Below are 15,070 nucleotides of genomic sequence, written 5' to 3' on the forward strand. Positions count from 1 at the left end.
CTAGGCAGCAGTTGGGTTGTGGAAGTTTTTGGCTACCGGGGCTGGGTCCCTTGGGGTGGGGAGGGCTCTCACCCACCCCCCCTCTGGGGCACCCCGAGTGAAACAGCCTGGCGCAGAGTCTGGTGGCATGGCTGTGGGGGCCTCATGTTATGCTCCCTTCCGGGAGAAGCAGCCGTGTGATCTGGATGGTGGCCAATGAAGACACTTCACTTGTTAAGCTGATTCTTAGACTGATTTTCTGCGGCAAAATTGTGATTGTTTTTAGTTTTTAAATTCCTCTCTCTCTTCTATTTCATTGTTCGCAAACAGAAAAGCTATGTATTTCTGGGCTTTGATTTTGTACCGTGACTTTTCTGGTCTAATATTTTTGGAGCTTTTGTGGTAGAATCTTTCTGGTTTTCTACATATAGTGTCACATCATCCACAAACACTGAGTGTTTGATTTTTCCTCTGTCACCTTTTCATTAAAGTATGCGTAATGTTCATGAATTCCCTCCAGAGTGTTCGCAGCTGTTCTGGACACTTCCTTTCTGAGCACTGTCTAGGCCCGAACCAGTTCCAGCCCCACAGCCAGACCACCCTGACCGAGCTTTCAGGACTGAGGGCCCAGGCAAACACCCAGCCCCCACACCTCTGATTTGCTTCTCATGACATGCAGAGCAGAGGGAAACACATTCATTTAGGAAGCCACAAGCTTGCTCTAGAATCATCTCTGTAACCAGGTTTTCTAAAAAACAGCACCTTGGGCCTGGAGAGATAAAGTACAGCTGGGAAGGCCATCTCACTTTGGTCAATCTGGTTGGGTCCCCGGCACCACAGAGGGGACCCCAAGTCCTGCCGCGAGTGATCCCAGAGTGAGCCCTGAGCACCACCAGGTGTGGCTCAGAAACAAAAACAACCTGAACCCAGGGCTGAGGGTACAGACTGGGAAGAGAGAACCTACAGGCCAGAGGGAGGCTGAGTGTGGCCCAGCTGCTGCGGAATCTGGGGCCTCTCTCCCCACAACCCCCGCCATCACCACCAGGCGTGTGGTCCTGAGTAAACAGCATGGCCAAGTATGTGAGGCCTCCAGTCACCGCAGAAGCCGTAACAGGAAAAGCAAGGGAAAGAGGGGAGGTTTTTTCAGGAAAATGAGAGGCCTGAAGCTGCAGCTTCAGCTCAGAGACAGGATCCGCAGCGCCCAAAGAAAAAAAGAACAAAATACCAATAATAAAATATTTACCGTGATTTCTCCCTTCTTTCCATTCTTCCTCTTTTAAAAAATTGTTTTCACTCTATCTTAATATCATTTATTGATTCCACATCGAGGCCCAATGGAACCACAAAAGGAAAATTATGTTTTAATTTAAAAAAAATAATTTGAATGTTATTTATTTTGGTTTAGGAACCATACCCAGTGGTGTTCAGCGCTCACTCCTGGCTCTGTGCTAAGGAGTCACTCCTGGCAGAGCTCAGGGGACCAGATGAGATGCCTGGGTATTGAACCCAGGTTGGGCAAGTGACAAAAGAAAAATTATTTTTAAAGGATTTCATGGGTCTCAGGGGTGGCACTTGAGCATCAAACACCTGCCATCAAGCATGAGGACCCAAGCTCGGTCCCCCAAGTGCCTGTGGTTCCCAAGCCAAGCCAAGCCAATCCAGGTGTCGGCTCAGTGCAGTGTTGAAGGAGAGTCCCTCAAAAGAGGGGGTGTGATGCCTGGCTGCGAAACAGATGTGCAAGTGACAAGACAAAGGCCCCAGGCCAGCACCACCCTGCGGAGAGCACCACAGGCCTGAGCTGCAGCCCAATGAGCAGGACTCAAAGGAGCAGACACAGCGAGGCCACGGCGGCCACAGGGAGGGAGGGAAGGGGGAATAAAAAGTCTTCTTAATGTTTTGAGGGCCACAGTACAGAGAGTAGGGCATATGCTTTGCATATGCAGACCTGGGTTCGATCGCATATGGTCCCCTGAGCATCCCCAGGAGTGATCCCTGAGTAAAGAGTCAGGAATAAATCCTGAGCATCCCTGGGTGTGGTTCAAGAACCAAAAAAAGAAAACAGAAAAAAAAATGTTTTGATAGCATCTTCTGAAAACAACCGTTCGGGGCTGAGAAACTAAGAAATGTTGCTGCAAACTGCAGTGCATGCAGACCTCAGGGCTGACTCCCAGCTCCACGTGGCTCTCTGACCACTGGCCTGGGTGGCCCCAAGTGGCCCCAAGCAGTGCTGAGCCAAGTGTTGCACAAACACCCACCCCCTCCCACACAGTACACCTCAGTATACCCACCTTAAAAAAAAAAATGGGAGAAGAAAGGGAAATATCACTCATGGGCTGAAGCTATAGTATAGCAGGCTAGCACCTGCCATATGCCAGGCCCAGGTTCCATACCCAATACACGTGATCCCCCAAGCCTTGCTAAGAGTGAAGCCCAAGCACAGAGTCAGGTGTAAGCCCTGAGCCTTGCCGGGTCCCCAAAACAAGCAAAACTACATATAGTTCATTGTGGAGACCTCACAAAACATACAGGCTTCAATCTTCAGAAGCATTCAAAAGCAGCAATGTTTAATGCTGATTGTGTTTAAGAGTCTGGGCTGGAGCGATAGCACAGTGGTAGGGTGTTTGCCTTACAAGCGGCCGACCCGAGTGCGATTCCTCCGCCCCTCTCAGAGAGCCCGGCAAGCTACCAACAGTATCTCGCCCGCACGGTAGAGCCTGGCAAGCTCCCCGTGACGTATTCGATATGCCAAACACAATAACAAGTCTCATGATGGAGACATTACTGGGCCCACTCGAGCAAATCGATGAACAACAGGAGGACCGTGATCCGTGATCCGTGTTTAAGAGTCTATTGTAAGCCAAAGGCCAGGGAAATCTTGGACAATTATAATCTGTTATCAAAGAGCCCCACGCTACTCTATTCAGAGAAGAAGGTAAGGAAAGTCCAAGGAAGCTGATAAAATCTGGATGGGGACTTCCCTGAAAGACCTCCCATACTGGCCTGGGAAAGTCAAGTGTACCTAAATCTTCTTGCAAGAACAAAGTCAGTGGGAGATGAAACAGGTCCCATTACAGGAATGGGGAACCTAAGCAGATGGCCAACAGCAGCAGCAGAAAGAATTCTGGGGAAAAGGTGTGTCCATTTCACAGCCGCCAGAAGCAGCCTTGGTCTGAAGGCCCAGTTAGACAGTCCCGCAATCTTCTGCTTCCCTCCCTGACAAGTCAACCAATTCCAGAGGTCAGGGGCAGTTTTTGTCCAGATGCACCCAGCAAACTGTGTTTCTAGAGGAAAAGAGGTGGCGGGCTCAGTTTCAGGAGTTCCTCTTATGAAAATGGTAACACTTCCACAAAGTCATTTTGATACTGTAAGTCCTGCAGCTCGGCCCTGGGTTGGCAGGGAGAGGGGTGTAGGAGAAATGAAGCAAAGGTGTGTTCTGGAGTCAGCCTGGAGCAGAAGAGAGGCTGACACTGGAGATGCCAAAGGACAGAGGGAGCTGACACGTCCCGGCCTAAGGACAGGCAAGCTCAGCTACAGGAACATCTTCCGGAGTCATGAAAGGCGCGGAGCCCGGAGTCACAAACGTGACAGCCCCCTTCCAGTTCAAATTGCTTATAGGCACATTTTCATCCAAAGCCAACTGTCCGTGACCTCTCTTGTTATACAGTTCTTGACATTAGCTCCTTAGGACCTGTTAGTATCCGAAGGAATTAATCCTTAGGAAGTTTTTATAAAGAAAAGGGCACATGTAGAAACTCTTCACCAGGCTGGAATGGTGGCAGGGCAGGGCACTTGCCTTGCATGTGCCTGACCCTGGTTTGATCCCTAGCACATCACATGGTCCCCGAGCACTGCTGGGTGTGATCCTTGAGTCAGAAGTGAGCCCTGAGCACCACCAGTGATGCCCCAAAACAAAGGAAAAATTAAAGAAAGAAAAAAAGAAAGAAAGGAGAGGGAAGGGAATAAGATATATATATATATATATATATATATATATATTAGGTGTGATAATAATAGTAGAAGAAAATGTCCTAATTTCTTTCTTTTTTTTTTTTTTTTTGCATTTTGGGTCACACCCAGCAATGCTCAGGGGTTACTCCTGGCTCTACACTCAGGAATTACTCCTGGCGATGCTCAGGAGACCATATGGGATGCTGGGAATCGAACCCGGGTCAGCCAAGTGCAAGGCAAATGCCCTACCCACTGTGCTATCGCTTCAGCCCATGTCCTAATTTCTTAACAATGCATGCTTAAGATTTTGGGATGAGAAAATAATTATTACCTGCAATTTGCTCTGAAATGGTCCAGCAAAGATGAACAGAAGGTTGGATTTAAAATAAAACAGAGGGTTTGGAGTGATAGTACAGCGGGTAGGGCGTTTGCCTTGCATGTGGCCCCCCAAAACCCCCCCCAAAAAAAACCCCAAAAATAATAATAATAATAAATAGATAAATAAATAAATAGAACATAAATATGGGCCTAAAGAGCTGGCACCAGCCTATAAGTGTGCAGTCCTGAGTCCTGAATCTGAACAGGGCCCTGCGTGTACCAACCTGATGGCCTTGCTATCTGTGCCCCTAGCACTGCAGTGGCTTCTGGCCACCCACAGCCAGGTGTAGAGGAGCATCACTCAGAGGTGTGACTCCCCAGCTCTGTGGCCACAGGAGTGCAGGCACCGCCCAGCCATGAGTGTGACCTCTGGCAGCACCACAGCTGGGCATGGGTGGTGACAGCCCCGCCCCATGCCAGCCAAGGCACAACCAGCAGCAAGATAAAAAGAGAAAGGAAAAAATGCTGAGTGGATGGGCATGAGTAAGTGGCACGAACACGGCCACACGGATGGCTCTCAGGCTGGGCTGGGACTTGCATGAGCTGAAGTGTTTCTAGGGCTGTCTGGGGCCACGCCAGGTGGAGAGTGTGGCTGTGGGGGTGTGGGTCAGGGAGGCGCTCAGACACCACCCTGAGGAAGGCCCTACTCTGTCCCAAGAGCACAACATCCCAATCAACATGTGCTCCACAGGGCCCATCACAGGCACAGGAAGAGCAGACGCACACAAGCACCCGGCCAGATACACACATGAACAGAACCCCAGAACCTGCCCCCAGAATCAGACACAGATACGCCTCAGGGACCCAGTTCCCAGAGGCACTTACAGAACACACCCCTGACCAGAACATTCCCTCACCCAGACAACAGAGACTAGACCCCTGGCCCCCAGACGCCCACACACACAGAATGAGCCCAGAACCCAGCACTCCCAGCCCAGCCTTTCCAGCAGAGGGCCCTGTACCTCAATTAGCGCCCCCTTCTCCCTGTCTTCCGACTGCTTGGCACTGTCCAGCTCATCGTGCATCTCCGAGAGCTGGTCCTGTAGGTCCCTGATCTCCGTCTGGTGCTGCTCTCGCTCCATCTTCACCTGGAACAGCCTGGAGGAAAAGAGCAGTCAGAGACCTGGGCCCTGGCCGAGACCCTCCGGGCCAGGTGGTCACCCGAGCCCCCACAGCCTCCTGGTGTGGGGCTATAGAAGCTAGCACCCTCCTAGTCAGATACGCAGCCTGGTGCCTTGTAGGGGGCCTCCTACTACTTCCCTCAGTTACCAAGACCCCCAGCCCCTCAGAGGGCTGAAAGATAACAAGACACTCTCTAGCTACAAAGTAATTAAAAACTGTCAACCTTCGTCCAGGGGCCACATCTCATGGTTCTTCTTCCACAGGAGGGAATGAGGGAGCAAAACTTGGCTGGGAGCCACCGCACTGCCCTACCGGGCAGTATTGAAAAGACACAGCAGCCTGAACCATGGTACAGTGAGTAGGGCACTGCCACGCATGTGGCTGACCTGAGTTTGGTCCCTCAAGCCCACCAGGAGTGATCCCTGAGCACAGAGCCAGGAGTCAGCCCTAAGGCCCCTGGGTGTGGCCCACAAACAAAGAAATTTTGGTTTTTTTTTTTTTTTTTACTTTTTGGGTCACACCCGGTGATGCACAGGCGTTACTCCTGGCTCTGCACTCAGGAATCACTCCTGGCGGTGCTCAGGGGACCATATGGGATGCTGGCAATCAAACCTGGGTCGGCCGCGTGCAAGGCAAACACCCTACCTGCTGTGCTATCAGTCCAGCCCCCAAATAAATTTTAAAGAAAAGGAATCAAGTTTAGGCTACACGCAAGCAAGGAAAACCTCTTCAGTAAGTGGTGCTTGGAGAACTGGACAGCTACATGCAAAAAAATGAACTCGGACCTCTAACATCAAGCACAAAAGTCAGATCCAAATGGATTAAAGACCTCAATATCAGATTTGAAGACATAAAGAACATGGAGGAAAATGTAGACAGGACCCTCCGTGATATTGAAGCTAAAGGTATCTTCAAGGATGAAACACCACTGACCAAGCAAATGGAAATATAAACAAGTGGGATTACATGAAATCAAGAAGCTTCACCTCAAAAGAAACAGTGACCAAAATACAGAAAAAGCCCACAGAATGGGAAAAATTATTTACCCAATATCTATCAGATAGGGCTTAATAGCCAGGATATACAAGAGACTGATAGAAGTTTACAAGAAAAAAACTTCCAACCCCATTAAAAAATGAGGAAAAGAAATGAACAGAAACTTCCACAAAAAAGAAATACAAATGGCTCATAAAAAAATGCTCTGCATCACTAATCAATCATCAGGGAGATGCAAATCAAAGCAACAAGGAGATATCAGACACCTTGGAGACTGGCACATATCAAAAAGAATAAGAACAAGCTGTGTTGACACAGATGTAGGGAGAAAGGGACTCTCATTCTTATTAATGGGAATGCCGACTGGTCCAGGCTATTTAGAAAATAATATGGACATTCCTCCAAAAACTAGAAATTGAGCTCCCACGTGACCCAGCAATACCACTGCTGGGAATATATCCTGGGAGTACAAAAAAGGAGAGTAGAAATGATAGCTGCACTTGTATGTTTATTGCAACACTGTTCACAGTCGCCAGAATCTAGAAACAACCCAAGTGCCAGAGAACAGACTTAAAGAAACTTTGGTACATTTACACAATGGAATACTATGCAGCTGTTAGAAAAGATGAAGTTATGGAATTTGCTTATAAGTAGATGTACATGGAGAGCATCATGCTAAGTGAAATTAGTCTGAAAGAGAGGGACAGACAGAATGACTCATTTGTGGAATATAAAATAACATAATATGAGACTAACACCTAAGGACAGTAGAGATAAGAGACAAGCAGAGGATTGCTCTGCAGTTTGGAAGCCTGCCTCATGTGCTGGGGGAGAAGGCAATTGTGATGAAGAAGGGACCTCTAAGTCAATGATGGTTGGAGGGATCACTGTGGACGGAAGATGTGTGTTGAAAGTAGACTAAGGACTAAACATGATGGCCTCTCAGTACTGTATTGCAAACAATAATGCCCCAAAGTAGAGAGAGAGTAAGAGGGAAATTGTCTGCCATAGAGGCAGGAGAAGGGGTGAGATGGGGTGGGGGTGGAGGGCCGGGATGATGCTGGGGACATTGCTGGTGGAAAATGCACACTGGTGGAGGGATGGGTGTTCAATCTTTGCATAGCTGAATGTCAATCATGGAAGCTTTGTAACTGTATCTCACGGTGATTTAATTTTTTAAAAATTTAATAAATACATAAAATGAAAATAGGACAGGAAAAAAAATGTTCAGGTTCCACTGGATAAATGCAGGGTGACAGGCTGGCGCCCAGACTCACTCCTCCAGGTTCTTCCGCAGTTCACCCTCACTTGCTTCCAGGCGTCGCTGCAGAGCCGAGTTCTCCTCCACCTTGCTGGCATGCTTGGTTTGAAGCTCTTCCAAGTTCACTCTCATTCTCTCTCTTTCTTCCTTGAGGTTCTGCTGATTCTAAGAGAAACACATGGGTGAGATTTCAAAGTACCTTCATGAGACACACCCCCAGGAACCCTTGCAAAACCCTCATGAGTCTCGGGTCTTGGCACTAACATTATTAAAATCCCTCGATCACATCAGATCACTAAAAGGCAAAGAAAGGCACAACTGGAAGGAATTCAAATATTTAATGACACGCAATTAGTCTAAAAGGAGATGCAGCTAAACCTCCTCCTGCGCGTTCTCTTACTTGGCCCAGATGTTTTCTACAATTTTATCTTTTTCTATTGGCTGGTCTCTGTTCCATGGCATTCCTTTCTCTCTCCCCAAAGAGCCCTGATAAGCTTCAGCCATTTAAAATAATAAAGTTATCTGCACAGCAGAACTGCAGAGGAAACAATTCACAGACTGGCATCCCGTGGGTCAAAAACATTTTTTATCAGTCAAGACAGAAATTTAAGAGAAGCAAAGGATGTGGGTATGGTGCTGCCAGCAGGTCAACCTGTACCTGCGGGGCAAGTGCATCAGCAGCCTGATGTTGCCTTCAGGCTTCCTGATACCCAAAAATTGCCACTGTGCCTTCGACTGGACCCTAACAATTTGGGGCCAAGTTTACCAAGAAATAGGAATGTGGGAGACACACCCACAAACCACCTCCAACTCAGCTATACAAGCTCATTTATTGGCCTTATTTCAGTGACACGCAGATAAATCTCGAAAGAGATCAAAAGCCACAGTTAATCTCAGACCTGCACATGGCTGATCAGAACAGGGTAAGTCAGAAGCGGGCAGGTTGGCCTGGTGCCTGCCCAAGCAAAGCTCCCAGCAGCCACTTGCCCCCAGAATCCAAAATCGCTGCTGCTATACCCCCAGCCAGGCTCTACCATCTCAGGACAGACCTCACCAAGATACAATCTGCTAAAAATTCTGGTATGCAGTTTTTGTGACTGAAATCTCCAGGCTTTCTCAGGACTGGGATGGGCTACCTTCCCACACCTCCCTGAACTTCCAGAAGCCTCGGCAGTCACATCCACACCCCAAAGTGACCACCCAACTGAAAAGCTACTCCAGCCTTAACATCCCCATAAAAATACTGAATGCCCTGAAGAAACACCATGACCTCTTAGCACCTGTATTGCAAACTATAATGCACAAAAGGAAAAGGAGAGAGAAAGCAAGAAGCAAAGTACCTCCCATAGAGGGAGGCTGGGGGTGGAGGGGTGAGGTTTGGGGCGAGAAGGTAGTGAAATAGGGGTCATTGGTGGTGGGAAATGCACACTGGTGGAGGGATGGGTGCTGGATCATTGTATGACTGAAACCCAATTATGAACAGCTTTGTAATGGTCTATCTCACGGATATTCAATTTAAAAAAAATTTTTTTTAAAGTAATGTGGAGTTCATACCCAAGTCAATCAGCTTAATCAATGACTAAATAAATAGCAGTACTCCTACATTAAATTTTAAAAATAAATAAAATAAAATAAGCAAAGGAAACAACAAACACCTTGAATTCTAGTTGAAGCTGCCGTTGAAGGTCACTCACTTCTGTGGTCAGCTTGTTTTTTAGTTCCAACAAATCTTTGACTTCTGATGAAGAATTAGAAGCCTGAAATGCATTGCAAAAGATGCCCACAGTTAAGTGATGGAGACACTTTATTTTTAATTCTTTCCCCAAATATAATTAGTGTTAAGAACAAATATCTCAAGATCCAATTCTAAAGTAGGTTCTGACTTCACACACAGAGTTTATCTTCACACACTGCCCACCGATGTCCAAGACCTCAGGGAACTCAATTTTAATGCCTTGATCACCATCACACAAATTATCTGATCAAATATCTTAGCACTAACTCCGTGAGACTAAAACTTCCATAGGTAGCAAGTTTGTTGCAAGTCTTGAATCTGAATATTGTAACACAGGTTTAATTTCTGTTAAACAAACTCTTAAGAAATTTAATCCCACAAGCTATAAAAATGTGATCTAGATAATAAATCATGCTCAAATAGGGATGTTTCCAAGAAGTAAAATAGCTTTTTAATTATTATTTCTCCATAATAAAGATTTGAACAGAAGTCAATTGTCAACAAAAGATCAACAATAAAATATTTTTTGTGAGTTAGGAATATACATCCACTTTTTTTTTTTTTGGAATGGCAGAACACATCAGTTTAGCCTCAGTTTATTAGGTAACTTGGGAATTACTACAAAGAAAGGCCATCTTTTACAGCCCCTTTTCTACAAAACCTAACATGGTTCTACACTTAGTCAACCTTAATAACTGACTGCTGGTTGTTAGAATTCTGGTTGCAAATAAGAGTAATTAATATCAGATTTACCATTTTTGGTAAAAACTATGAAAGTGAGATAAGACACCTGAGACACTCGTGCGGCAGGCATTAAGAACAACCAATACAGGGTCATCAGAACATAAAGAAGAAATAGGAGTCAGCCCTACACTAGTTTGAACTTTCACTAGTCACATTTCAAAGTCCAAACAATGTAATTAGGAAGGTGAAAATGAACACAATCATGAAATGCCATAATACCACATAGATGGTCAAAATACAAACCCCGGGCTGGAGAGATAATTCAAAAGGCTAAGCACATGCTTTGTATGCAGGAGGTCTACACCACATAATCTACCAAACACCAGAGGCAACCTCTGAGTACAGAGCTGGGAGAGCACACTCCACCTCACCCAACACTGATGGATGTGGGGGAAAAAATTGTCCAAACTAGGAAGCAAACAAGACACCCTTCAGTTGGTGAAGGGATAGTTAAAATGGTGGTTTGGGGCTAGGAGAGACAGTATAGTGGGTTAGGTACTTGCTTTGCACCCACCAGACCCAGGTTTAACCCACCCCCCCCCCCCGAACCACATATGATCCCCCAGAGCCCCACCAGAGTGATCCCGGAGCACAGCCGAGTCAGGAGAATGCACCAAGTACATCCAAGTGTGGACAGGTAAAAAAAAAAAAATGAACACAACTGTAGTTCATTAAAACACTAGACTATATAAATCTGCAACGAAGAAATGAACTATCAAGCTAGGAAAACAACCGGGTAAACCTAAATACATTTCACTGCAAGGAGAAAGAAAAAAAAATACTAGGGGCTACAGTAAAGAAAATTCTTCAAGTCAGAAGAAAATCGAACTATTTGGACATGGAAATATAGAAAAAAACAAATACCGGGGGGCTGGAGTGATAGCACAGAAAATAGGGCACTTGCCTTGCATGCGGTCAACCCAAGTTCTATTCCCAGCATCCCATGTGGTCTCCCGAGCACTGCCAGGAGTAATTCCTGAGTGCAGAGCCAGGAGTAACCCCCGAGCATCACCAGGTGTGACTCAAAAAGAAAAAAGAAAAAAAAGACAAATACTGGAAAGATAGCTCTAAGAGAAAGATGAACAAGACCACGGGCTGGGCCGAAGAGATAACCCGGACGTCCTCTGCACTGCATGCAGCAAACATGGGAGCAGACCCCACAAACAGAGTCAGGAGTAGCCCCCAACCACACCCTTGGATCTGGCCCCCAAACCGGAACCGAAATCTAAAGGGAAAAGAAAAAAAGATGTACCCAGTCTTTATTAAAGAACATTTCTGGAGATGTTGATGTTGAAATAAATGAGAAGGTTCATATTTATAAACAGAAATATCAAAAGTGTTAAAAATATTAGTTGTACCCCAATTAACCTAATGCACTCAACTCCATCAAAATACCTGCGGGCTGTCTGCACTCATACACGGAAACTGACAAACTGGTTCTGAGGTTCACATGGGAAAACAAAGACATAAAACAGCCCCAGCAAGCTCGGAGGAAAATAAAGTTGGAGGAAATACAATACCAGACTTAAGGTTTACTATACAGTTAAACTGAAAGTATGGTGCAGGTATAGGAGACAGCCTGGCCCGTGGAACAGAACTAAGAGTCTAAGCGTGAGAGAGAATATATATTACAAGTGAAATCACAAGCTGTCTGGAAAATCAGTTGGCCATACTTAAAAATTAAACATATGCCTATTTTTATCCCCAGTTACATGCCCAAAAGGAATGAATAACCTTACCCATAAAAATGTTCACGGCATCTGTTTTTAATCGCCCCAAACTGCAAAAGTCTATCAAGAATATATACTACATTATACTGGCCAAGAGAGACAGTCAGGGAGGTCATGCGGAATTAGGCCTGATCTGGCCACACGCAGTCTCCACCAGTCCCGAGTGGGAGCAAGGAGTAGCCTGAGGCTAAGGGCTCTCGAAGTCTTCTTCCACTCCTCAAACAGGCATTATATTATACTGACACAACAGAGAACACCTGAGGCTGGCAACATTGATGAGTATCACTGACATAGTATTGAGAAAATGAAACTAGAAATGGAGGAATGAATATCACAGGCATTATTACATAAAACTCAAAAATACAAAATTAATTTTATGGGATAGAAGCTAGAACACAAGGGGCTGGAGCGACATGACAGCAGGTAGGACATTTGCCTTGCACAGGAACAACTCAGTTTTGATCCCCAGCATCCCATATGGTCCCCTGAGCACTGCCAGGAGTGACTCCTCTGTGCAGACCAAGGAGGAAGCCCTGAGCATTGCCAGGTGTGGCCCCAAAACTAAATATTAGTTAATTTAATTTAATTTTGTTTAAGCTATGATCATCTTAGGGGGTGTGATTAACTGGTGAGGAGCATAAAGAAACTGAAGACTAGGGGCAGGGCTCAATTTTTGTAAGCCACACCTGGAGTATATGGCAGCTACTCCAGCTCAGACTCTGGGATGATCCCCAGTGATGTTCTGGAGCCCAGGTGGTGCTAGGGATCAAACTCAGGCCAGGTATGCCAGGTCCCCACTCCAGCCCCTAGAGCTCTGTCCTACATCCAGCTCCTTCTCTAACTGAAAAAAACCCAATTCCCAAGTGGTTTTATATAATAATTTAACAAACAGATTCCTTTCAAAAAAAGAACTAAACCATCACTCCACAGCTTCCTTTACCTTCCACCAATGCCAGTGGGCTTCCCACACTACTCCCCCCAACCCCACAGTCTACATTCACTTATTCTTTTCTCTGAAGTTCCAGAGCTTGAAACCAAGCTCGTTCACACTCACCTTCCAAATTTCCCTATAATAATGATAATATTCTCTTCTATCAGACCATGTGGTAGCAAACACCCTTACCTTTTCCTTTCTAAATTGTATTACCTATGTGTTTCATTGCTATGTACATTTGGGGAGAGGGTTCAACCCAGGACTTTGAACCTATACGTGCAAACGCAAGTGCTCCCTCCCAACACTCGAAACTAAGCTCTCTATAGCACTCTTACAGTTTCTATTTTTGCAATGCCAGAGGCTGAACCCAGGACTCATACATGCAAAAGTATGCACTTAACCACTGAACCATACCCTGGTCATCATTGTATATATAATATTTAAAAGTATCTTGAAACATTCATCATAAAAGGTGGAAAATTAATAATATGTGGGGCCAAAGAGATAGCGCAGCTATCAAGGTAAGGAGCTTGCCTTGCACACAGCCAAATTGGGTTCAATTCCTGGCACCCCATGCTTCCCCAAGCTCTGCGCCAAGAGTGATCATGAGTGCAGACAGTACTAGAGGGAAGCCCCGAGCACTGCAAATATGGTCCTCCCCTAGAGAAATACTTAAATATGTTTAAATATGACCCTCTGCTGAATGTACAGCTCCCTGATGAGAAAACATCCCACTAACTGGTATAAAGATATACAGATTTGGTGCCACATTTCTATAAAAGTACAAAAATTCCATTACCTGATGATTCCCTTGTGTTTTCTCTGATGCACGAGACTTTAAAGTCTGGATTTTCTCAAAGATCAAGTTGACTTTCCTTTTAGTAGCATCGTCATTGTCAGAGCTTCTGAAAGAGGCAGAAATCTTTTAAATGAGGGCTTCAATCGACCACTGGTGCCCAGAGATTATGTACGCTCTGATTTCTATACAACAAGCACTTGAAGAGGCACAAATCAGGACTACAGACACACATAGCATGAGGAGAGAGGAACCAGTTGTGTATTTTTCTTCAAATCAATTGCTCTATATCACCCACCATTCAATCTGGGACAGTTGATTTCCAAAATGGATCCTGGAAATAGTTGGTCACATTCTAAATAAGTCATTGCTGTCTGGTTTAAGTTACTGACATTCAAACCAACAAAATAAATCTCTTACCCTTTCTCTTCTTATCACATATTTTATTTTTAAAGCTTCTATTAAGAATAATCTGCAAGGGGAGCTGGAGCAATAGCACAGTGGGGAGGGTATTTTCCTTGCATGCAGCTGACTAGGGTTCGATCCCTGGCAACCCATGATTCACCATCAGCAGTGATTCTTGAGTGCAGAGTCAGAAGAAAAAAAAAAGAAAAAGAAAAAGAATCTGCAGGGCTGGAGAAATGGTGCAAAGCTGTGCAGGATCTACAGATCTGAGAGTGTACCATCCCCTTCCATACCCCTCCAGTACCTCAGGGAATGTCCCAAATACCCCCCCTACTCCCCATCCCCTACCTCCCCCCAACACACACACCAAAAGGACGATCTTCAATGATCTGATGATCTGAACTTGGTCTGCCTGTTTACAAACACAAATCTCCTTAGTTAACCCAGCATGGCCATTTGTCTTATATGATACTCAAACCGTGGTGTATTCGATATGCCAAAAAACAGTAACAAGTCTCACAATAGATACGTTACTCCAGCACATTGCTCCAGCAAATCAATGAACAACGGGAGGACAGTGCTACAGTAAGTTTTCCTAAACAAGCACCTTCTGTTTCACGTGACTAAATGAGGGCATACATGCATGTGCGTATGCACATACACACATACCACCACCACCACCACCACCACCACCACCACCACCACCACATAACTTTAGAGAAAAGAATTTAAAAATACAAAGTTCTACTTTCATCAAATATGGGAAAAACCTTGAAAGAGAGACTGAAAGAGTTCTTTAAAAGAAATCTCCCTGGGGGCTGGAGCGATAACACAGCATTTGCCTTGCAAGAGGCCAACCTGGGTTGATTCCCAGCATCCCATATGGTTCCCTGAGCACCACCAGGAGTAATTCCTGAGTGCAGAGTAATCCCTGTGTATCTCTGGGTGTGACCCAAGAGCAGAAAACAAAAAAACAAACAAACAAAAAAGATTCTCCCTGGTTACTTGTTTTGACCCTATTTTTTATCTTTTTACCCTATTT

The 15,070-nt window shown here is 45.5% G+C and overlaps 1 protein-coding gene across 1 annotated transcript in view; it reads right to left on the reverse strand.

The window, feature by feature from the left end:
- The window catches only part of CGNL1 (cingulin like 1), a 133,828-nt gene that overhangs the window by 65,603 nt on the left and 53,155 nt on the right, over nt 1-15,070 (reverse strand). The window contains exons 4-7 of the mRNA XM_056130697.1: nt 13,627-13,732; nt 9,340-9,441; nt 7,701-7,849; nt 5,268-5,403 (exon numbers count right to left, since the gene is read on the reverse strand). Coding sequence (XP_055986672.1) covers nt 5,268-5,403; nt 7,701-7,849; nt 9,340-9,441; nt 13,627-13,732 — 493 coding nt within the window. The remainder of the gene's footprint in view (nt 1-5,267; nt 5,404-7,700; nt 7,850-9,339; nt 9,442-13,626; nt 13,733-15,070) is intronic.

This window comes from Sorex fumeus, unplaced genomic scaffold (assembly GCF_029834395.1).
Source record: "Sorex fumeus unplaced genomic scaffold, SorFum_2.1 ptg000081l, whole genome shotgun sequence".
Taxonomy (NCBI): Eukaryota; Metazoa; Chordata; class Mammalia; order Eulipotyphla; family Soricidae; genus Sorex; species Sorex fumeus.